The 25,435-nt window shown below is 42.3% G+C and overlaps 2 protein-coding genes across 2 annotated transcripts in view; one reads left to right on the forward strand and one right to left on the reverse strand.

Moving 5' to 3' along the window:
• Nucleotides 1–225: 225 nt before the first annotated feature.
• On the reverse strand, nt 226–19,848 carry ikbkb (inhibitor of nuclear factor kappa B kinase subunit beta). The gene is made up of 22 exons (XM_030773521.1): nt 19,726–19,848; nt 18,626–18,752; nt 17,128–17,222; nt 14,128–14,245; nt 13,940–14,009; nt 11,850–11,938; nt 11,619–11,708; nt 11,375–11,499; nt 9,981–10,088; nt 9,545–9,761; nt 9,240–9,434; nt 8,871–8,985; nt 8,597–8,720; nt 8,343–8,494; nt 7,697–7,758; nt 7,003–7,103; nt 6,715–6,764; nt 6,164–6,263; nt 5,744–5,891; nt 4,337–4,458; nt 3,408–3,507; nt 226–499 (listed from the first exon to the last, which is right to left on the reverse strand). Exons 2-22 carry the CDS (start codon nt 18,728–18,730, stop codon nt 455–457), a joined length of 2,331 nt encoding a protein of 776 aa, XP_030629381.1. The 5' UTR covers nt 18,731–18,752; nt 19,726–19,848; the 3' UTR covers nt 226–454.
• A 4,226-nt stretch (nt 19,849–24,074) lies between these two features.
• plat (plasminogen activator, tissue) overlaps nt 24,075–25,435 on the forward strand; it is a 12,228-nt gene continuing 10,867 nt past the window's right edge. Inside the window, exon 1 of the mRNA XM_030780497.1 lies at nt 24,075–24,134. The gene's annotated coding sequence lies outside the window, so the exon portion shown is untranslated. The remainder of the gene's footprint in view (nt 24,135–25,435) is intronic.

Genomic DNA, 25,435 nt, shown 5'->3' on the forward strand with positions numbered 1-25,435 from the left:
ATACATTTCAGCTCCCCCAGTGATTGCATGTGAACAGAGGTAGCAGAGACTGACAATGAATATAAAATGGGGAAAAAAGTGGACAAAAAAGAAAACATGTCAGCTTTGTGTGGCCTCACCTCAAACACACTCACGCACACACGCGCGCATGCACGCACACATGCACAAAGAGTGATGTAGTGCTCAAGAGGGTCCCAGGATAAAACAGACAAAATGAGAAGTAATGACAATCGAACACCGATAAAGTGAATGAAAAAACTAAAAAGTTCAAAACTGAGCTGCTGTTCAATGAAAATGAAATGCCTCCTCCCCTCCACTTGATGGCAGCAGAGTACCAAAGTTGACAGACACGCACCTCAGTGATCCACCGCAGGCTGCCACCAGGTGAGACACACTCACACACACACTCACACTCACATTTATTCTCACACACAAGGTCTTTGGTGTACCAACACTAAAGACTCTGAGATCCACTTAACCATTGCCATTCCCTCATCATCTGAAAGAGGATTAGAGAGAGAGAGAGAGAGAGAGAAATGAGAATAATTAATAGATGCACATGTTTGTGTACATATCAGGGTTTCCGCTAGGATTTTCTCTTACCGGTCCAGTGTCTGGAAAGAATTTATTTCACCGTTTCAATAACAGTCTATGTTAAAAACGCAAATATAAGCCGTTTCTCAATATGCGTTCTTCTCTGTACTTGCGTTCTCATGGACTTGTGAAACATCATCAGTCACGGCCTAAGTACTGTTCCAATTCAAAGTTCGCATCTAGCAAAGTACAGATCAAATACCCGGATGTGTCCTTGATTCGTGGATTTTTATCAAGGATGCAATCGGGAGGTGACTTGTGAGGACTTGAGTAGTCAACTTTCCCAGAATGCATTTCACACAAAGCCCGAACTCCCAAGAACGGGAGTTCGTACTTGATGTAGCCTACTCCGTATTGAGAAACGGATATAATGTACACCTAGGTCGATGAAAGTAGTGACAACAACCTCAAAGGACTTTGACTAGTTAATGAACAATGACGATTGTAGGCTACCAGGTAACGCTTTTATTTTCTCCTTTTTTACATTGCGGCAAAGTCCTCTGCTGCCAACTTGAATTCAAACGTATCCAATGTGTCTTTGCAGCTTGCAAGGCTGTTTTGCTGTCAAAACACAAATGTCCTGTTTAAAGATTGCCTTCGTCACAGCTACGTCTGTATGAGCATTATTACCGGACATTTTGACCGGCAAGTTTTTAATTTATAGGTTTTTTATACATTTTACCAGGCGAAAACCAGTAATTTCATATACATTAGGAGTCCTTCAGCATTTGCGTTCTCGAGCAGATACATCAATTCTTGAGTTTCTACATTAACGTCGAGTAGGCCTACTCGTTAATCTCGCGCGCGCTCGGTTTCCAGTTAGAGCCCTTGGTAAACAAGAGGAAGGATGGCGACAGCACAAAACGGTAAATGGTAAATGAATTGTTTGGAAGTGCAAATATTCTTTCCCAACTGTTTTTATGATGAAATAAACATGCAACAATTGTGAGCTGAGGACGGATTTCTCAAGGACGCTTACTAATGATGACCAAGTTTCACCAAATTTACAAAAAAAACCCCAAAAAACCCCCCCCAGCTTCTATATCTAAACACAATAAGAAAAATCCCACTTTATTGACTGAACTTTCTATCTTGGACTACTGTAGAATGCTGGTAACAATAAACGTAAAATCAAGTGTCATCTCCATATCATATCATTACTTTTATGCTTTGCTCTATGTGCTGAGACCAACCCCATCATAGCTGCACAGTCTTCATTGATGCAAAACACCTTCCGCACAACACCACCCCACTAGTTTTTTTTTTTGTTTGTTTGTTTGTTTGTTTACAACAATTAAACAATAGCACTGTTTGTTCGAAAGAAAGGACATGTACGTAATTGTATGATGTTAAACTGACATGTTTTAGGCTATGCACATTTATCGATTGATTTACTTCACCATTTTGAATGTAAATATAAAGGGAATGTTAGCAAAGAAGAAATAAATAGCTTTCCTGACATTATGCAAGGTTTTAGTAATTATTTTATCAACATTAGATTTATACACGGCCTTTTGCGTCTGACCGGAAGTGCAAAAGAATCTGAACCCCGAAAACCCGAGTCAGTTTCTCCGACTGTTCGAAGGCATCGGTTCACTAAACTGAACTGAACTGTCCACCACTAGAAACATCTGTAACCTGTAACATCTGCAGCCTGTTTAAAAATAAGGCTAGGCCTACATGGCATCAAATGTAACCTATAGGCTACCAAAAAGACTAGGTGTACATGGCATCAAATGTAACCTACTGGCTACCAGGTAACACTTTATTTTCTCCCTTTTCTCACTGTGGCAAAGTCCTCCGCTACCGACTTGAATTCAAACGTGTCCATTGTGTCTCTGCAGCTTGCAAGGCTGACAAATGTCTTGTTTAGGGATTGCCTTCGTTATATCTATGTTGTATGAGCATTATTACCGGACATTTTGACCGGCAAGTTTTTAATTTGTTTACCAGGCAACAACCGGTAATTACAGGCGAACAGAAACCCTCATGCAAATAAATAAATAAATAAATAAATAAATAAATAAATTAGGGGTTGTACAGAGTCCTCTGTACATCAATTCTTGAGTTTCTACATTAACGTCGAGTAGGCCTACTCGTTAATCCCGTGATGCTAGATCTCGCGTGCGCTCAGTTTCCAGTTAGAGCCCTTGGTAAACAAGAGGAAGGATGGCGACAGCACAAAACGGTAAATGGTAAATGAATTGTTTGGAAGTGCAAATATTCTTTCCCAACTGTTGCTGTGAGGAAATAAACATGCAACAGTTGTGAGTTGTGGACAGATTTCTCAAGGATGCTTACTAATGATGACCAAGTTTCACCAAATTTACAGAAAAAAAACCCAGCCTCTATATCTAAACACAATAAGAACACTTTATTGACTGAACTTTCTATCTTGGGGTACTGTAGAATGTTGGTAGCAATAACGTTAAAATATCACCGGTATCATCCATACTTCATCATTGCATAACGTAGGACCATATAATATCATATCATTAATTTTGTGCTTTACTCTATGTGCTGAGACCAACCCCATTATAGTTGCACAATCTTTTCATTGATGCAAGACCCCCTGTCCCATACTATATATATATATATATATATACACACACACACACACACACACACACACACACATACACTCACATATATATAAATATATATATATATTTGCGTGTGAGGGTATGCGCGTGTGTGTATATATATATACACACACACACACACACATATGTGTGAGTGCGTGTGAGGTTATGTGTGCGTGTGTGTGTGGTGTGTATGCGTGTGTGTGTGAGCGTGTGTGTGTGTGTATTTACCTCCAAGCTGCTTTCTGTTTCCTCAATGGTTTCCCTCATCAGGCTCTGAAGTCGACTCTCAAATGTCCTGCTTTCTTCAATTACCATAAGAGATTCGTCACTACACACACACACACACACACACGTATACAGAACACATAAAAATGTGAAAATATTACTCAAACACTGACAGTCATTTAAACAAAAAACATGTGTGTACACATATGCACACACACATGCGCACGCGCACACACACACACACATATACTTGTACTTCTAACTTTGTGAGGACACTCACTGACATAATGCATTCCCTAGCCCCTTACCCTAACCTCAGCCATCACAACTAAATGCCTAATCCTAACCCTTACCCTCTTTAGGGTGACCATATTTTGGTTTTTAAAAAAAGAGGATGGGGGGGGGAGGGGGGGGGGGGTCATATGTCATTTTTGGTTCCTGTGGTTGCGCATGTACGGCTGATGGTTGACAATGCAATGTTGCTGTGGTGTTAACAGTAATGAATGAGATGCAGTTTAACCAATGTTTGATAGTGTACACCGACCGTCCATTGGTGGCATACGAGAGGGCGGGACCTAAAGAAAAAGGTCAGAGCAATGCAAATGCACAAATGCAATGAACGCCGACTGTGGCTAAATCCTAGACAGTGTTGGCAATTTAGAAATCTCTGCTGGACGCATTTTCTAGGTCCGAAAAAGAGGACACGTCCGGGAAAAAGAGGACGTGTGGTCACACTACCTAAACCTAAATCTGATTCTAACCTGAAAACTAAAACCAAGTCTTAACCTTCAAACAGCCCTTTGAAGAAGTGAGCACCAGCGAAAAGGTCCTCACTTTACCAAAACATCCTCACTCCCAAGGTCCAAAACTCAAACTCACAAGGATAGCTGTACACACACACACACACACACACACATATAGAGTAAACTCACAGCTGGTGAATGACTTGCAGGCTGCCAGGCTGGGGGGCTCTCTGAGGCAGTAGCGGGTGGGCAGAAGAAGGAGGGGTCCGCCCTCCATCTGGGCTCCCACTCACTGGACTGCGCACTTTGCTCTGTTCCAAACACACACACACACACACGCATCCCCTCTTTACATTGAACAGTATGCAGTATACAGACAGACACATATTAATACCATAAATTCTCAAATAGTGGCCGGGCCTTTATTTACCCCAACTAAAGAAAGAACCAGGCCTTTTTATGAGACAGGCTGTTATTAGAGACAGGCCATTATTTAATGCATTGCATTTAATGCAAGATCATAACGCAGATGAAACAGCACAGATTGTTTTAAGTTTGCGTGCTATTGTGAAAACTGCAATGTGAGGTTGTTTAAGTAAGCTGATGCAATATACATATCTGTATATTGCATCAGCTTGTGTGCAATGCAGAATAAACTTTAGCACACAGACCGCCCAAAAGCGGATGTTTCATGAGCATTCAAACTGCAGAATATTGGCAGATCATTTTAATGTACCAATATTACCTGAATTTGGAGAGAGAACGAAGAACACAATTATCGACAGATTAAAACCATCTGTGGATATAGCAAATAATGCCATAGTTTGCAAAGAACAGCAATTCTATCACAAAATGAAACTGGTAATCATTTACTATATTTACGTCAACTTGTGTTGATTCTTCTGAAAATTATTTTTTTATTGTTAATCAAGGAGGAGAAATGGGAACAGGCTGAAATAATGACAGGTTTAAGGGTAAAATTTGTTCCTCTGTTTTCAGCTCACCGGCCGACATGTCCCTACCGTACCGACGCCATCTAAAATCAGACATTTTTTCCCTTCCGTGACTTTTTCCAAGTACCGTTAAGACGTGGCGTTATATGAAATAACTCATAGAAATAATGAAATAATGCATAGGAAATGGGAGGGATATTTTGGCAGTGATGTCCCTGAATACTGACAATGGGCCATTAACACACATGGTCCTACAGTGACCAAAATCCATGTGAGTTAGAACACTATCAGTATGGTGTTTCAACAGCGAGGTGAGCATAATCACCGTATGTTGTTGAACTGATGTAAATAATGCTGTGGGAACAGGATGAATTTACCACCTGAGCCTTTATGTAATTTATGGGGGGTTTTTTTCGTTTGTTTTTGTTTTTTTGTTTGTTTTGTTTTTACCTGGTGTGTATTTGGGACCGGCCTATATTCGCCCAAACAGGTGGCACCCCAATTTGGGAATTTACGGTAGGCTACGCATAAACATATTAGTACGTGCTATAATGACTCTTACAAGATTATCTAAGTTTGCTCTGAATATGCATGTACGGTGTATGTGTGTGTGTGTGTTTGTGTGTGTGGGTGTCTCACTTACACAAGCCACTTTGAGCAGGTTCCAAAGCTCCCTCTGTCTTTTCTCCTGTAATTTGATGAGGGACTGCTCACTCTCAGCCATGCTACGTACCACCTCCTCCACCCGTGGCAAGAGCTCCATCACCCTCTGACGACACACCATTGTCTTACTGTGCCCACATACAGCCACAGAGAGGCCAGGAGTCAGAGAGAGAGAAAGAACTGATCACATGCAATACACAGTTATCACTGCCGACCAATAGGAGGTCAGCATCCGGCATCTTTCTATTGCTCCTGTCCAATCAGCTCGCAGGACACAAAAGCAGGCCCGAGACTGGCCCACGTAGAGGGTGGGTTACAACTGTGCAACTGGCTTTTAAATAATAAATAAGATAAATAGCAATAAATAAAGATGAATAATAAAGGAAACACACATACAGACCTTAGGTGTGTGTAGAATTCACGTAGTTTCTTCTCGTAGCACTGAATAGCTTGAACTACCAGCCTGACAACTTCCTGACAATCTCCCATGCAACGCTGATCTGTAAAGTCAGAGAGAGAGAGAGAGAGAGAGAAAGAGAGAGAGAGAGAGTGAAGGGGTAAATAAGTGAGAGGAAGCAAGTTAGGGGAAGAAAGAATAAAAACTGTGAAACGAGAGAATTCTTTCCAAAGGAAATTTGCCATATAGTTTCCACCTCATTGTCTCTTCTGAGAACTGCTTACGCGGTTATTTCTCGCCGCACACTGCGTTAACAGCTCAATGACTTTGAAAAAAATATGCCTTTCAATTAATTTAGAGCAGGCTGTTCTCTGACTAAACACACTCTAAATGCAAATTTCTATGCCCTCCTCTGACTCTCATCGATTTAGCCCAGAACATTTGCAATATTATGAGTTTAGTTGTTGACAACACTGTGAGAAAATTGAAAGGAGTGAGTTGAAAGTAGTGCAAGAACAATGTGAAAAAAAAAATGAATTAATGAGTTCTCCCACCTCTGGGTTTCTCTCTCAGTTTGCGGAACAATTCCATGGCCTTCCCTTCCCTGAGAAAAACAAACAAGATTGCTACATGTGACCTTAAATACTGGAGAGCATTTTCAGTTGTCCGGTGTGAGAGAGAGAGAGTGTTTGTGTGTCTGTGTATGTGTGTGTGTCTGTGTATGTGTGTCTGTGTGGGAGTGTGTGTGTATTGTGTGTGCGTGTGTGTGAGTGTGTGAGTGAGTGTTTGTATGTCTGTGTATGTGTGTGTGTGTGTGTGTGTGTGTGTATGTGTGTACTCACACAGACTCTAACTCTCCACTCCTCCATGGCTGTCTCTGTATGTCCACTATATCAGTCTGCAGTGTCATCATCTCCTCCTCTAACCTGTTCACATCTTCTGTCTGAGATCACACACACACACACAGACACACACACACACACACAGACACACACACACACGCAGGCATGCACACACACAGACACACACACACACACACACACACACACACACACACACACACACACACACACACACACAACTTTAACAACTTTAGGAAAACTGCTCACATAGCCAATAGAAGAATCTACGCATAAGAATCTATACAAATAAACATACAAATCCACACAAAAGAGCTTATGGGTGTCAGGTGAATAACACATTAAGTTTTTCTCACAGTTACATATTGTCGTTCTAAAACGGCAATTTATTTTATGGTCTGGATGCATGGCCGTATTTACTCTCTCGTAATGCATCCACACAAGTAAAAAAGCCGGCATAGACTGGATACGTGTGACTAATTACACTGTAAACTTCTTTCCCTCTCTCTTAAAGGCCAGATCATTTTTAGTCATGTTATAGTTCCCTAGTGACCTTTCAACCTTGCGACTGCCTCATCCTGATAGTTTCTGTCATTCGAATGACTCAAGAGAATAATAAACCACACAGAGTGACAGGGTTTCCCCGGATGACGTCTCCTTGACATGTCATAGTTACCTGTCCACAGTTATGGGCTGTCTGCTCCATCTCTTTCCACACACTCAGAAGTTTCTCAGAGGCTGTAACAAATACAGCTACATTACAATCATATCAACATAACAGTTATGTTATAATTACAAGATAACTACTTGGCAACAGCATTGTTACACATTATTGCAAATGTGTGTGTCTCTGTATATGTGCATGTGAGAGTGTGTGAGTGTGTTTGTGTTGTGTGTGTGTGCCTGTGTATGCGTGTGTCTGTCTGTGTGTGTGTGCGTGTGTGTGTGTTATGTGCTCGAGTGTGTGAGTGTGTGTATGTGTTTGTGTTGTGTGTGTGTGTGTGTGTGTGTGCCTGTGTATGTGTGTGTCTGTCTGTGTTCCTATGTGTGTCTGTTTGTGTTATGTGCTCGAGTGTGTGAGTGTGTGTGTGTGTTTGTGTTGTGTGTGTGTGTGTGTGTGTGCCTGTGTATGTGTGTGTCTGTTTGTGTTATGTGCTCGAGTGTGTGAGTGTGTGTATGTGTTTGTGTTGTGTGTGTGTCTGTGTGCGTGTGTGTGTGTGTGCCTGCGTATGTGTGTGTCTGTCTGTGTTCCTATGTGTGTCTGTTTGTGTTATGTGCTCGAGTGTGTGTGTGTGTGTGTGTGTTTACAGAGCATGTTCTACCTATTCCTGTGGCTCTCTGTTCCTGATATTTATCCATGTCTATGTGTAGACTGGTGATGAAGAACTCCAGCGTGGCTTTGAGTCTCTGATGCATGGAAACCATCTCGTTTTTCTGCTTGGACAACGAGCCGTTATGCCTCAGCAGACTCATGCTGCCGGAGACAAAGACAAGGGTCACATGACCGCTTCTTGTTCTTTAGATTTCCGTTTACAGACTTTATCACGATGTGTTTGCGTGTTTATGTTCATCTCACATTGCCGCTTTCTGTCCTTGCTGCAGTTTCTGCCAGTCCTCTTTAAGGGCTCGTATGGTATGCCACGCCTGGCCCCAAGTTCGCCTCAGTGGGCTGTAGGGCAACATGCGCTTAGGGTCCGTCTCTAAATGATCAACGGGGGAATAAAACAGAGGTTTTCAACTAGGTGATGTGAACATTCTGAGTCAGATCTGCAGATAAGTAGAAAGCGTTAGGCAGATGCAGGACAGATGCAGGAAGGTAGGGATGGAAAGGTCTCCGAGGGTGTACTCACGCACGAATCGGATGTTTTCAGGAAGCTGACGGGGAGTGAACTGGGGTTCGTAGTTGGTACAAGAGCGATCAAACAGGAAGACCAGTGGTGTGTCAGTCATCCGACCGTCAACCAGCTGAAGAACACAGAGAGAGAGAGGAGAAAAGAGAATCAGCCAAAGATTACATACATACTGGATGTTTCATTTTCTGTTTTCACGCAGAATTCTGTTTGTGGAGCTAATGACATTCTGCAAATAAAAGGATTATTACGCTATCAGTTTCTTAACATTTTGTGACATCCCCTCCCAGTTTTTTTTTTTTTTTTAACTTGCTTAATTAAACTGTCGTTTCTCTCTCTAAAATCTCTTCTCTCTCTGAGACCACTTACACTGTAGTCCACGGCACACTGCATCACGTCGTTGTGCGGCTCCAATGCCAGACCTGCCTCCAGCAGCAGCTCCTGATTGGTTGGGGAGATTTTGGTGTCAGACGCGATTCGCACCTGCAGCGCGGAGACCGCCTCCCCAGGCTCCACTGAGTATGTTAGCGTCTCAGCTGTGCTCATGTTCAACACATGGACCAACTAGAGCCAGACAGAGAGAGAGAGAGAGAGAGAATATTTAGACGTTCACAACGGGCTGAACGTCTTTTATATTTAACCACACCTCTAGGGAAGCGGCGGCCGGGGATCACCTTTAGCTCAAGGATGCGTTCCAGGTCGTCAAAACAATCCCTTGATGCGCTTTGCGAGTCTTTTCCTCCATCCTGTCCCTCCTTACCCTTCTGCTGACAGTCTTTGTCATCTCCCTCACCCTGGGCCTCCTTCCATCTCTGAGAGTGTCTGCCCCTCTCTTGCGGAGACCATCGGAGCATGAGTTGGAGCCAGCCTTCCAGCTTGCTTGCTAAGAGTCTGAGATAAAAGTTCATTAATAAGGATAATGCGTAAAAATGACTTTTTTGAGGTATTTGTTTCATGTGGCTGGCATAGCTGGTAGACACTTAAGCTGAAATGGAAATTGTATCAGAGAAATGAGAAGGGCAGAATGTAGCCTAGTTAAGTGTAGTCTAACTGAATGTAGCCTAGCTAAGTGAAGCCTAACTGACTGTAGCCTAGCTAAGGAGCGCTTACTTGTTGAGGTTATTTGGCTGGGGTAAATACTTAGAGAAGTGCACTTCTCCTGTCAAATCTTCATAAACCACAATGTCATCCTCATGCTTCATTTTCAACTTACTATGCCTGAGAGAGAGAGAGAGAGAGAGAGAGAGAGAGAGAGAGAGAGAGAGAGGGGAAAAAATCTGTTTCAGTATTTTCAAGAGGCTGATTCTTTTTGAGCTTTTAAAAACATCCTGCTGTCTTAGCTGAAGAAAGAACTTTAAAACACGCAACTGAACACACATGCACGACACACGCAGCAGTTCGAACATTCGTGTACCCATACACGGTCACACTGACAGAAGGGTCATTTTCCTGTTATTCTACTTTTCCACTCAGGGGGTTATAAAAGGTTTCAATAACAAAAGTATTCGATGAAAAGTAAGCTTATATAGCTGACTGGATCACAGCTTATCGCGCTCAGCTTATCGTCCATTCTGAAGAATAACAATAAAACATAATGGAATGATTTAGGCAGGGTTATTGTCGGGGCTAAAATTTTGTCCAAGAATGACAATAAGACAATGGAGGTTTTTCAAACGTGTTTATACATTCCCGCATGACGTTTATCTCAGCAGGGTGGGGGAGGCCTGCCTGTGTTTCATTTCACAAAAAAAAAAAAAAAAAAGATAAAATAAAATAAATAAATACATCTAAGTTTCTTGCTCTAGAGAGAACCTAGCAGGACATTTTCTGGAACAATGCCTTCATTGAAACTTCAAGGACCTGAGGGTAGCAAAAACATATCAGTTTGGTTAACTTGCTGTTTCCTGTTCCTGAAAGAAAAACGACCGAATAAATGCCAAAAAAAACCCCAAAAGTGGTCTTATGAACACTCCACTTACTATAGATTGCCTGAGCATCATTCAAAAAGCTAAATGCAACATGGATTTACGGTTGATTAATGGATTCACGGTCAGTTACGGCTGTAACTGAACTGTATGGAACAGACTAGAGGTTCCTTCCTAAAACTTAAAAACTACAGCTACATAACATTTATCTGTTTCTTAAAAAGGCAAAAAAAAAAAAAAAGCAGCTAAATCAGCATAACATTTCCACTGTTGAGAAATGTGTTCGATATTTAGTTCAGCATCTCAACACAGGGAATAAACAGAAAATGTTTCATTTCTCGTGATTTACAGAAAAACAAGAGGCAACAGAATGTTCTGTGTGGAAAGAGTTCGACAAATGACCTCCACAAATTTCTTACTGAGCGAAATTCGTATAAGATTAATTAGTTCCACCCAGCTAGAAAATTCTGAGGTAACGTAACACATGGCTGATACTAAAATCTCGGAGCCATAAGGGGGCAGAGACCAGACTGGACTAGAGCCAGTGAGCATGATTGGAAAGGGAGATATTGGTGGTACCATGGTACGGGTTGCCAGGTAGGCAGGAAAGGTCGAAACCCAGTGATACATTCGAAAACCAGTGTTCCAAAACTCCAGTAATCCACTGTTACTGTGTATTTCCTTTGTTCCAGCAACTCTGGTGCCTGGGAGAGACAGATGATATGAGAGAGAGAGAGAGAGAGAGAGAGAGAGAGAGAGATTTAGCACGAAAGTAAATAAACAGCTGCATAAAGAAAAGACACACAGACACTATCACGCTCACCAGGTACTGAAGGGTCCCTACAAAGGATGTACATAGACTACTCTGGTCCAGTTCCTTAGCATAACCCAGATCAATGATTTTATGGATCAGCTGGGGGAGAGAGAGAGAGAGAGAGAGAGAGAGAGAAACTCATGAACACACACACATATATATATATATATATATGTATAAGTATGTCCATGTGCCACACACACGCACACACAAACACACTCCATTTTTCTCCATACTCACTCTTTTCTCTCCCTGCTGAAGGACTATATTCTCCGGTTTGAGGTCTCTGTGGATGATTCTTTTCTTGTGGAGGTAAGTCAGTGCTGAGGCTGGAAGAGAGAGATACAGAAAGACAGACAGAGAGAAAGAGAGATAGGGAAAGACAGATACAGAGAGAGACAGAGATAGAGATTAAGAAAGACAGTCAGAGAGAGAGAGACATAGAGCCACTGACTAATGTCACTGTGTCTAATAGATAACTTAAGATGGTTTCTGTATGAGTGTGACTTTACGGGAACTCGCACTGTTAAGACGTTTACGGGACACACCATTTTCAGATCAATAATCCATCAATAGCACGATTCATATTTCACACCAGCACCTACACTTTCTTTGTCTCGCGTAAGCGAACGCTGTTTCCTTTTCCTTAGATCCAAAGAAAGGTGAGTCAAAAATAGAAACGACTTGGACGGAAATCGACGGAAAGGAGGACGTTACGGTAAGCCCTCCCCCGGTCTGCCGCTGTTTCTCTTTTTAAAAAAAAAAAAAAAATGATACTGTTCACTCCCATTCATGACGACCGTTTACATTAGCTGTGTCTGATAAAGAGATCCGATAAAGAAACCATCCTCCCGAACAACACACGCAGACACAAACACAAACACGCGCACACACACGCACACGCACACGCACACACACACACACACTGCAAAAGAGAGTGGCAAAACTCCCACGCGGTGAGGTCACTACAGGAAACAGAGAGAACTACAAAGGCAGTCGAAGGCATTCTTTCGGATGTCTCGCTGCCCAACATGCCTCATAAAAACAGCAAGTATCCGTTCATAAGTACGTCAGAAAGCGTCTCCTCTGCTGTCACCTCAAATATCACAGTTACGACGTGTAATGCAATTACTGCTAAACGTCACCCAAGTGCTTGTAATTATTGCCCGTGTTTGTGTGCACGTGGTGATCTGCCCATTTTCCAAAGAAGCATCTGCGTGGGGTTGCGCTGGTGATTCACGGTCGTGGGCAAAGGGGTCACGGCTGATGTCACCTAGCGCGCGCATGTGAACGTGAACGCGCGCGTGAGTTTTAAGGTTACGGCCCGCGAGAGCCGTTTTGCCACACCCTCATCCTCCGCTCTGCAGGAAGTTCATTGTCATCGTCTCTGCTCTGTGGTCGACGGAGCCACAGAGGAGAAACCGTCACGTTATTGTCTGAATACTTCTGACTACTGAAAGTGAGTTTATGACAGAGAAAGTGCATATGTGTGTATGCGTGTCTGTGTGTGTATGTGTGTGTGTGTGTGAGTCTGTTAAGGTCAGAATATACAGCTGATTCATACTCTCCAGTACTCTTTTACCTCAGATCTGGGTCAGATTTGAAAATGTTGTTTTCGAGTCCATTTAATGGGAACAGATGTGAAAACACATATGTTAATCATATTTGACCCATTTTTTCCCTTTTGTTTTTTTTTTTGTTTTTCGTGTCTAATTTTGAATCCCCCTGTCACCCACCATCTCCTGAGGCTGTCCCTCAGTTGGCAGACAAGCTGACCTGAGTGAGGTTTGCACAGAATTGTGTAGTATTGTAAAGCACAGTGACAAGTCTGGGGGGATGAGGGGGGGGGTGGGGGGGTGGGGGGGTGGGGTTGCAGTACTTTTCCCTTAAGTCTGCCTGCTCTTTCTAACCCTGTCAAAGTGTCTGTATTTCATCAAGGCCAGTACTGAGAGAGGAATTGGAATAACCTTGGCCAACACACTCCACCAAAGCCACACTGCCAGTTCCGTTCCCTTCAACTCCCGGCCACAGCTGAAAGTGTGGCTCGGCTGGGACTCCCCCGCCCCCCCACCCCCTTCCACCTCCCTTTTATGTAAACCCCTACCCACCCAAAAGCAAACCCCAAGCCAGAGAATGTAACCAAATGTATTCAGAAACTACAATTCACAACCACATTAAAATATTATTATTATTTATGGTATGAGTTGATCTGGTGTGTGTGTGTCTGCATGCATGCATGTGTGTGTGTGTGTGTTTGTGTGTGTCTGTGTGTGTGTGTGTGTGTGCGCGTGTGTATGTGTGCGTGTGTGTGTGTGTGTGTTTGTACTCACATATGTCTTTGAGCAGGATCAGAATAGAGCCTTCCCTCATTCCACAGCAGTTTTCCAACTGATTTAGATACTACAGAGATATACAAACAGTTACATACACTCCCAAACGCGTTCACACACACACACACACACACAAACATGCCCGCGCGCGCACACACACACACACACACACACACGCACACACACACCTTGCGGAGGTCTCCTCCCTGGCAGTACTCCATGGCGAGCAGTGGAAGGTCGTTTGTGGCCAATCTCTGTAACTCTTCAGGCACCTCTCTCGCCGCCACCACATTCACATGCTCCAACCTGAGAGAGAGAGAGAGAGAGAGAGAGAGTGAGAAAGAGAGAGAAACACAGACAGAGATAGAGAGAGGGAGAGAGAGAGAGAGTGAGAGTGTATTAGACAGGGAGAGAGAGAGAGAGAAAGAGAGAGAGACACAGACAGAGACAGAGAGAGAGGGGGGGGAGAAATCACAATTTTCATTTTGCAATTATAAAACTTTCATATAATTAAAGTTCAAAACACACACACAGACACACACACACACACAAAGACAAGCATGCTCATACATTTAGACTCATCTGTAAAAACCCCCAGTAAAAAGAGAACTTATTGCACTTATCTCAGAGGCCTCCCTTTGCTCTAATGGCATAACACCGAAACTAAAACATGTTTCTCATCGAAACAGAACACCATCAGGCCTGGCCCGAGATTCACCTCCAATAAAAGTCAGCCAGGGCAAAGAGAAATATAAAACCCAAATGAACTCCAGTCTAACAGGAGGAGAACCCAACAATAAACACCATGTACACCATGTATCAAAAGAAAAATAAACGCCTCTTATTTTCTGAACGACAGATTATTTCAACATAATTAAGTGTGATCCCTGAAATAACAGTCTTGTAAACCGCCAACAGGTCAGCAGTAATTAAACTGTCCATTTTCCATAAATTTGAAGTCACGTCGCGTTCTGGATGTCCGAGTCCGACATTGACATCACTGAACGCGCGTCCCCTTCCCTTTCCAGATTGTGCAACGGGGGGAATTAGAGCAACTCTGTGTTGTTTGTTACGACGCCAACGATAATGTGTCTTTTCTGTCTGGACAGTCGGGATAACGTGGAATTCTGAGAGCTGATATGGCAATATTCCACATGACGGGGTTTTTTTTTAGTCTACGTCAGTGTAATGGTAGAGACAAGGGAAATGTCAACGTCCACGTAACTCCTTAAAAAAAAGCAGTATGCGTTGTCATTTGCGGTTCATTCCGGAACATTTCAGACGTTTTCTAAGTGTGAGAAGAATTTAGACTTAACTCAGTATGTTTTGAGAACCTACTAGTAAATCTCTGATTCAAGAGGGGGGGGGGGGGGTCTCATTTCTTGTATCATTAATATTACTGTGAAAATTGCTCAGATGTCCGTGGTCACTCACCAGTGTTACTTCCTAAGATGAAATGTCAGTTTGTCATGATTTGGTGATCAGTCACTGCCTGTTTTGACTACAGTGTCAGTAAGTGTTACCAAGTCAACAACCTTACTTTGACTTGTTGCCATGGCAGTCTCTTAGTAAGACACAAATTTCGGGACTGTATAGTCTCCATACGGATGACTGATGTTTAAATGGACTTGGTAACGAGCAAAAAGTTGAGTTCAAGTAGAGGGTTTATTTCTGTTGGGTACAGAGAGAAGATTCCCCTTATTGCGAATGCCTGTTTTCTTTATTACAAAAGAGACATTAACCAAAACAATGTCATTAGTCATTTTGGTCATGGATTGAGTTTGTGTGTTTTTCTTTTTTTTTTTAAATAACATGTTTTAAAGTCCAACGGATGAGTGTAACTCCGTCTTGCTGGACGGTTGGCAAGCCTTCAGAGGAATTGCGCTGGAGTCTGTCGGCTTGCTTGATGTGTGAGCGTGCGCATGTGTAGGTGTGTGTGTGTGTGTGTATGTGTGTGTGAGCAAGTGTTGCGGCTTGGCTCCGTTGGCTGCGTTCTAAAAGAGGGTGTGTGTGCAGGTCTGTGGCTAAAACCAAGTCTTGTAGCAGACGGCAATAAATTGCAACCTAAAAGCAAATAGCAATCCACCCTGTCTCCCCAAAATGTTCACACTCCTATTATACCCTTACCCTTTCCCTTTGACCAAAGTATACAACAAACACACACACACACACACATGCACATACACACATGTATACACATACACACACACACACACACACATATTACTCGCTGAATTTCAAGTCGTTCGACATGTAAACTGAAATACATTCACAAGACTGATTGAGATGAGTTGAAGTAAGTTATTGTATGTCCCTTAACTCAAATAAAATCCAGATACCCACACTGCCCCGGCTAAAAACCAAGAAAATGTGAGGCAAATACTCAGACAAAACCAAAGACACTTTTGCTCTCCAATTAACCATAGCCTGGAGACAATGTGATAGAGTTCTGAACCACACAAAAAGACAGACCCATGGACAAAATGGGAAATGTTCGGATTTGACTGATCTCTCTTTCTGTGATGTTAAGTCAGTTTTAATGATGTGGAATAGCAAAGCTACTCCTCTCTGTTTTTATACTACACCATTGTGGCCAAAAAAAAAAGAAAAAGAAAAAAGAAAGAACAAAAAATAGAATTCAGAAAAACAACTCAAAAACAACGGAAGATTTTAGAGGGACAAAGAGAGACATCTATGTGTAGGTGGTAGACATGGGTAGATTTATTCTCCTCTTAAGTGGGCACTGGATGGAAAATGACCAACACTGACCGCGACAACAAGTGTGTACACGCCACTACGCTTTTAAACTGCTTTTGAAAAAGACGATCTAATTGCACACATAATCATACTTGGGAAGAAAAAGACATATTCTCGCTCGTATGCTGTAGCTGGGGGCCATTGTAAGAGAAATTCAAATCAAAGAGCAGGACACTCATTCAGCTCTTGAAGAACTGAGTTCATCTGTAAGTTTCAAAAAATGTAATTGCTTAGATAAGTCGCTAGATCGAACTCGAGTGTTGCGTGTTGCAATATGAAATACGGAGCGATAAAAAAATGACTAATGCGAGAAAGGGCGTCGCTGAAGATTGACCAGTTTCAGGGAAGAGATGATGACATTACAGAGGGTGCACTGATTTCTGGTGGGGACAGATAACTCTGATGTGGAAGGGTTTCCGGAACATTCTCACCTTTTCATGATCTGAATCTCCAGGCACCATCGTTCTTTGTTCCTGGCGCTGAGCTCCTGACGACACTGCTTTATGGCAATCTGCTCCTCCGTTTCCTACGCAAATACACACACACACACACACACACACACACACACACAAACCTAAAATAGTGCTCAGAATAATAAGCAAGTCATATAAAAGCTTTATAGTTTATGAAACTGTCTGAACAGGATAATAACAGAAGTGTTACATAAGAATAGCCACATAGGATAGCTGTAACTTCCAGTAGCCAAGATCATATCTGTGCAATAGGGGGGCGATACTCTGAATTTGTGATTTTTGATGTTCTAGGTTATTCAGAGAGGAAATCAAAAGAAATCCATTTTTTTTTTTAGCCTCACACCTTTCCTTTTGTCACTTCCTCTATGTCATATCCTGTGCTGTGACCGTGGGCAGTGAGGGTCATGGTGAACGCTCTGAGCTGTGAACAATGGCCTGAACAGCGGCGGACTGAGTGATTGGTGAAGTGTGAGGAAGAGAAACAAGGAAATACAGCCCGAGAGAGTGTGAGCAACCTGGACAGTGAGTCATACGTGAGAAAAAGGGAGAGGGAGAGAGAGAGAGAGAGAGAGACTTCGAGAGTGAGGGCACAGGAGCACGGACACTTGGAGGATGTGACCGTACTGACATCATCCCTGGGGGGGGGGGGGGGGGGGGGGGGGGTCTGGTCAGTGAATGACAACTTTACAGATGAATTAAGCATCACAGGGGCACACTTTTGTTGGCCTTTATCCAAAATGATCAGCCCTCTGCCTTCCAAGCTGTGTCAACTGTGCATCTGGTCTCATGATTTCTAAGTGGAAATGACATCATCTCAGTGGGACGGGCTCTGTTTGTTCTCCTAAATGCATTTCCCACCGCATCCTGTGTTTGAGCGGAAACAGCTCATCCACATTGTCTGAGGCAAACTTCTGCGTATCGGTACGAAATTTCACAGCGAAAGCGGCTTGATCAGAATCACATGCTTCAGTGAGCATCAGAGAAGCTTACTGCGTGTTCCAGAACATTCCATTTGTAAACATATGCAATTCGCTGTCTTTATATGAGTGTGCACCTGTCAAGTGGTGCCATGCAGTGACTGGGGGTGAGGTCACTCAGGGAGGGCAGGGTGGAGTCGTGGGATGAAGCAAGCTGCATTTATTACCACTTCCCACAAGGTGATTGGATTTCCTGAACTCTTTGCTGGATTCAGTATAAACTCATTGTTAAAACACTGACATGTGGGCATTACCTGTGGGAATTTGTACCAATCCCATTTCTATTTTTATCTCATCCTTGCGAACAGGAACTAAAGGAGTGGGAAATGAATGGCGCGTGTTTTTTCAGAAATGACCAAATCTATTAGATGTGTAACGTTTGAGTGTACTCTTAGTTTTGGGGTGTGTGAATCTCTGTGAAATGTGTGTGTGTGTGTGTGTGTGTGTGCGCGCGTGTGTGTATCTGTGCAGAGTTTTACCTTGTTCTGCCAGCGTGTGACATTGCCAAACCCACCGGTTCCCAGACGTTCCTTCAGTTCCCAGGGTCCACAGTTCTGGGGCTGCATCGGGGGTGCACGGCTCATCACTAGCCCTCACCCCACAGTCCTGGGACACAAATAAAATGAGAGACTCCACACACACATCTATAGCATTTCAGTACAGCATCATTACATGCTGTCACTAATTACAAGGCCCGTAACAACATACCACAAATTTTTCAATTACTGTTTTTATAATATTTCACCAAACCTGCAAAGTGCTGCTGGATGTGTTCTAAACAACACTTTTTTAATTACTATAAACATAACGATGAATGTAGTGAAACCCGTGCCGGTAACAGCTTTGTTTCATAATTGTGTGATTTCTGCCGCATTGTCAAACAGTGAATGCCCTGTTATCGTTAATACTGATTTAGCACAATGTATGTAAGTGTTCTTGTATCATTATTTGTTTGGCGGTCCACATTCTCTGAAAATAAACAATATAGTTTACGTATTTTTGGCATGTGGGTGTTGTTTATGTGTTATATCGCTGTATTGTTAAAATGATTTCGTCCTATATTTCCGTTATAAATGCGTTATAAATGTTTTAACGGACACGTGTGATGTGAAGTCTACGTCGATATAGTTGACTGTCGCTTAATTACCCTTTAGTATGAGATCAAAACACAAACATCACGAGCCAAGCTTTTGGCCACGAGTTACGTCCTTGAATTTTCTTTTTGGGGAGGAAGTAAAATCTACACATGAATAAAAATAGTGGCTGATTCATGGTCGTATTTTAGAAAACAATAAAATGGTCTGAAGTGACTTTTTTTTTTTAAAAAAACGTATCTTGCCACTATTACTACGAGGTATGCTTCACGTAGGCTAGTTCAGCTGAAGTCAGGTAGCTGAAATCTCCCATTTTACTATATTTCCACTTCACATATCTTATCCAAAGACACGTATAAGGAAGTAAACCGCTAAAAACCCTCTTAAAAGAAACTGTGAGTAAATTCATACAACGTGGGAAAATGCTAAAACAGGCCATGTACTACGTACAACTGTGGATGTGATAGGCAGTACATCAGTATTACCTTTACCGTATGGCTGTTGTTTTCACCGCGGGAACGTTGACGCCTTTAATCAATTTATCAGCCTAATCAATAAAACGATCCAGTCGTTTTTGGACCTTCTCAGGTTACTATAGCGATAATGAAACTGTAATTTTTGTATATCGTATTATTTTCAGCAACAGAATCAAAGGCACTGTTTAGCTTGTGTCAAATTTGCCCTAACTTCCTGAAACCATCTGACTTCCCGAAACTTTAGTCATAGCGCCGAGTGCGCGCGCACGCACCAGTGAGCATTTGCACAATGCCGACAGTGGCTACTTTTTTATATATATGTAAATCATACTGGGCATACGAGGACGATTTATTAGACACTGGGTAGCTAAGGTATGGTTGCGAAAGACCGTGAACAGTCTAAATGAAATGGTTACAGTCGCTGGATACTATACTTTGTTGACATTTGGTTGATTTCGCGTTATTTTAAAGCTAATATGTCTCACCTGTTGGCAAAATGCACTGCCTTGTTAGCTACAAACCTTAAGTGCTTTGCCTGTATTTGGAATTTCTTTTTCTCTTATTTTATGATTTATGATAGCAAGAATCGATTATCTAATTTACTGATGACAAAGGTGGTTACACAACACTGTTCATTTTCTTGGTTCCTTTGTAATACGAATCCCCTGCCCAGATAGTTTGTTAAATACATACAGCCCCCCCCCCCCCCCCCCCCGCGCGCGGGCGCGCGCGCGCGCACACACACACACACACACACACACACAGTTTAATTTGACAGCTAAAAAGGAAAGAAAGACTAACAAACCTTTATAGGCTCATTAAAGACCATTCACAAATTTCAGATGTTTTTTTTTAATTATTTATAGGCGGTCAGTTCTCCCTCCTTTTGCATTATGGCGGTAATTAGATAGTGATTGGTAATATTCCGTTCATGAAACAAGTCTTGAATTGACCTGTTAGTTTGTTTGGGTGTTGTGTTTCTGACTTTCTCGCCTAGTTTGTGGGATCTTAGAATTGTCAGAGAAAAATAGGGATAGGTGACACAGAGTCGGGGAACTGAGGGTTTACATGTAATGTATTAGAAAACAGAAACCTAGACACTGCCCTTCAGCATGCAAAGGACACCTAAACCTAATACCAGCTCATCACGTAACATTTCACGGCCTTTCGTTAACTACACTTTGTAAGGACATCCCAACGTGAATGAACCACAAGAGTTTTTGTGTTTTCCCCATCTCTCGTGGAAAAATATATAATCACTCATGTGATTAATAAAGCCTCAAGTAGTCAGTTGCACAAGCAGATGCCAAACATATCCATGCATAAAATGACCACATGTAAAATGACCACATATTTACAACCCACACCCTCCACTTCTGAGAAGTTTAACGCTACCGCTAGAGCTACGGCTGTTTCCAAATTGCTAAGCACACGTTTGATGTAAATAAGAAAGGCATCCCTACGTGAAAATTTGAATGCGTCACTATGGTCAGTTGAAGCAGTAATTTAAGTGACTATGACAGTGATAGTGTGACGCTAGACCAAACCTCCCCTGTTTGCTCCAGTTGTGTTTACCTTCCAGTTTCCTGTTAGCGTGTGCAGCACTTGATGCTGTTTAATAACATGGGATCAGTATAACATAGGATCAAACCGTGACATGTTCTGTAATGACCTATAGGACCATTCATGTTTGAATCATCAAACATGAACAGTCCTATAGTCACGGAATGAGCACTACATTAATGGAAACATTGAAAAAAAAAAGAAAGAAAGAAAGAAACATGGGTTTTCCCATTGTTGCTTATCTTACATCTTGTTGATGCTGGTACAAGTACAAACAATTCTATTTCTAACCTTAATGGGATTTTTTTTTTTTTTGAGGAAATCTCAGAAATAGAGGAAACTTCTGCGTCAACAGTAAATTAAACAGAAATGCTGCTGTCCGGGCAATGGCTCTAATGTAATTTAATGGACAATGAACTCAATTTGAGCATGAAGAGTGAAGAGTGTAGAGTTGAGAACAAAGTGCAGTGAAGTCCTATGACGACACTGATGAGCGTATGATGGCATTGATGAGAATATGATGGCACTGATGAGTGTATGATGGCATTGATGAGAATATGATGGCACTGATGAGCGTATGATGGCATTGATGAGAGTAACACAATAGTGTGTCCAAATAGACAAACAAATGTACATACAGAATGATGTATAGAATTGGTGCAAAGAAAAGATTTGATGTGAGATCAGTCACAGTAAAACTAAGCGGACTAGACAGGGATAGCAATGAAGAGAAGATTGGAGAGTAGAAACAACAGTGACAGTGAACAGTCATTTCTCAGAAGTATATGTCTTTTGGGACACTAGTGTATGTGAAGGGCAGTGCAGACAAATCCCTCAGGGACTGAGACAGAGGTCGTTTAAGGTTTACCAGAGAAGTACTGACCACAATATTCTTTACAGTAACTTCATCCATTGATTAAATGCTTGAGGCTTGAATCTTCTTCGGCTTAATACGGTGACGCCAGCACCCTCAGAATGTGAGTCAAAACTCACAGCATAACCGCAGTATCTTGTTTTTATTAAATCTAATCAGCTTGGCAGCATATCAGTTTGAGTCAAACTGAGAAACATGTCATATAGGATGTGTGAGGGTATAACAGAACAGAGCAAGTCTGCTGACAGTTGGTAATTAATCACGAAACTCCGTCAGTAACGCTAATCGCCGAAGGTCCTCCAGACGTCAATTAAACCACAGCACTTTTTTTTTTTTTTTGTCCTGGACTAGGTTGACTCTATGTCTAGAAAGTCAGTTCTCTGCAGTTGATTTAGTTGTCACAATTTTCAGTGTTTTCTTCATTTCGTTGACACACTTATCCCGATGGACACACTTTTGGAGAAAGCTTGAGGTTAAGTGCTTAACTCAATGACACAACAGCAGTGTGTTGGCATGTTTTGAGTTGGAACCCACAACTTTTTGGTTACTGGGCCAGCTATCTGTGTTACAACTGTACAATGGAATGGGAACTGGCTTAGTAATCAGACAACTGAAGGTGTTATAATAAGCTGTTAAGTTTTCCAGTTTTTCTGCCACATTCCATAACTCGCATTTTAACAGCAATTGGTTGGAGAATGATAAAAGACATAGGTATGTCAGATTTCATTCATTCATTCATTCATTCATTCAGTCAGTTGGTCAGTCAGCCAGTCAGTCAGTCAGTCAGTCAGTCAGTCAGTCAGTCATTTGTTCGTTCAGTTAGTCAGTCAGTTACTCAGTCAGGAACGTATCAGCATTCAACTGTTTGGTATCATGGCTCTATAATCATACACAGATGGACTTGGCTGCGAGATTCCCTAAAGGAGACAGGCCTCATTAGCTCCCCACCCTGCTCACGCCAGACCCTGGATACTCCCAGAACCTCCCCTGCCAGTCAACATTGCTCTAAGAATAACCCAAAGGGTGGCAGAGTTTATTCTTTACTGTCATATTTTTCTCTTCTTGTTGAAAAAAAAAATTGGGGAGACGGGTTGAGTGAGTGTGCAGTTGTGTGGAACAAAGTGGGTTGATGGTTCAGTGCCGACTAGTGCCGTTTCAGGAATTGAAATGGTGTTACTTCGACATGTCCACACATGCGCACTCACGCACACGCACTTTGCCACCACACGAGGAGCCAGCATATTAATGAGGAATAAGCCATTAAGTACATTATCGGTTTACAGGGAGGTACAGAAGACATATTCACGATTGTACAACTTCCAGCTTTCAAACGTCCAAAACTTTGAGCCTTTGAGTTAATGTATGTGACAGACGGTTCTATGGACAGATAGCCTACTACACTAAGAAATAGGGAAATAATCAAACCGTCTTGTGTGTAAGACTGATGGTTACTCATTTTGCCTCCAGCGCCACTGAAAAAAAACGCTCTCCCTGCTTAAGTAAAATGGAACGCTTTGCTTCTTATCAGTACAAACCCCTCGATGTAATCAGGGGAACTTCAGATTTGAGGTTTTCATCGTGGTCATTTTCAGAAAAGTTGGTAAGAAATCGAAGAAAACTGAGGGGGGTGGTCAATGCGTCTCTCTTGAGAAGTGCGTAAATCTGATGCATTTTATTGATTACATCATTTTAAATGACCTCACTTATTTGCCCCTACATACGCATCCTATCGGATCCGTTTACCTCTTCGCCTTGCCACTCTGTCTATCGTGTCCTGGGACAGTATTTTCTCCGCCCAGAATTCGGCATCACCGACCGGGACCGCCCGATTAATTTCCGACCTCCCCCTTCGGCGGAAGACCCGGGACACAATAAATACCATGCAAACTGGTATAAGACAACCACATTAGCGATCATTGTTGCGGATACTCGTGTGTCGACACGGATTTCACATACACTCGTTTACCTGCTTGTTCACGAGGTAAGACACTTAGGTCTGTGGGTAGTTTTTTTGTAATGCATATGTCTTGACGAAGTAGATTCGACATGTCTCATTATTCTTGGACTTTTTCATTATTTGAGGTTGGCAGTTCCATCTTTAAGGCAATAGGTTGATTTCTGTTTACACGAAAGTATTAGGCTATGCTCCTGTTTCGCTTGTGGTGGTAACAATGCTTGTTATTCTCTACTGTATCTTCATGTTAGATTGGCACGTCTATGGAACTCGTTTGGTTTGGTTTTCGTTTCCAAAACATGGAAAGATTTTGATATATTTGATTGAATCCTTTTTAAATGTACTTTTAGTCGTTACTGGTTTTGCGTACTACTGTTACAAATTCTGCAGAGTGTATCTCTCACGAAACCGTTAGAACAAACACAGATAACTGCATAGAACGCGACATCAGTGAACGCTCTGTGAGAGAGCGAGTACAGAACAAATACGTCCAGGCATCAGATCTGACTTATAACTGATAACAAATGTCTATGACTTTGGTGGAACAAAATCTTAGATATAGAGACAAAGGGTGTGAGAGCAAAGTTTTGAAGGTCCTGTTGCATAAGCAACCTGGTGACACGAACAGAGAAATTATTGTTTTTCTGGAAGAGTGTGTGTGTGTGTGTGTGTGTGTGTGTGTTTGAGCGAGAGAGAGAGAGAGAGAGAGAGGTTGCAGTGTTAAACATAGTATAAGTTACTTGAATGTTTAAAGAAAATTACTAAAGGAATGCCTGAAGAAGGCATAGAGGGCAGGAATGGAAGCCAGAACTATTTGTTATTCATTTCTTTTCCATCCTTACCTATGGCATTTCACTCTGTGCCAAGATGTGAGGGGAGCATTCGGTGGAACCACCCTGAACATGGGGAGTGTGGGGAAACATGCTTAGGCTGCTAATGTGCAGCAGGACTGTGTTTCCATGGTGACCTCACTCCTGACCTCACTCTTCTCTTCTCTTCTCTTCTCTTCTCTTCTCTTCTCTTCTCTTCTCTTCTCTCCTCTTCTCTTCTCTTTTTCCCCTCTTCTCTTCTCTCCTCTCCTCTCCTCTCCTCTCCTCTCATCTCCTCTCCTCTTCTCTTCTCTTCTCTTCTCTTCTCTTCTCTTCTCTTCTCTTCTCTTCTCAAGGCGGTTATATTTAGGGTGGATTTTTGCACTTAAGACTCACATTCTTTCTGTAACCCCTCTGTCATGTTGCGTAGTGCTGTCCCTGTGCTGGTATGTGTGAGCTTCGTCAGCTCATGTGCCCACACTGGTTACCCTCAGTCAGCATCTTTTCACTGTTCTTCAC

Source organism: Chanos chanos, chromosome 1, assembly GCF_902362185.1.
Source record: "Chanos chanos chromosome 1, fChaCha1.1, whole genome shotgun sequence".
Taxonomy (NCBI): domain Eukaryota; kingdom Metazoa; phylum Chordata; class Actinopteri; order Gonorynchiformes; family Chanidae; genus Chanos; species Chanos chanos.

Coding starts and splice junctions, on each gene's coding strand:
- ikbkb (XM_030773521.1), bottom strand. CDS start 18,730: ATGAGCCGTGCACCCCCGATGCAGCCCCAGAACTGTGGACCCTGGGAA. Junction 17,223..18,625: donor TCACACGCTGGCAGAACAAG/GTAAAACTCTGC, acceptor GTATTTGCGTAG/GAAACGGAGGAGCAGATTGC. Junction 7,759..8,342: donor ACAGAGAGCCACAGGAATAG/GTAGAACATGCT, acceptor TATTTGTTACAG/CCTCTGAGAAACTTCTGAGT.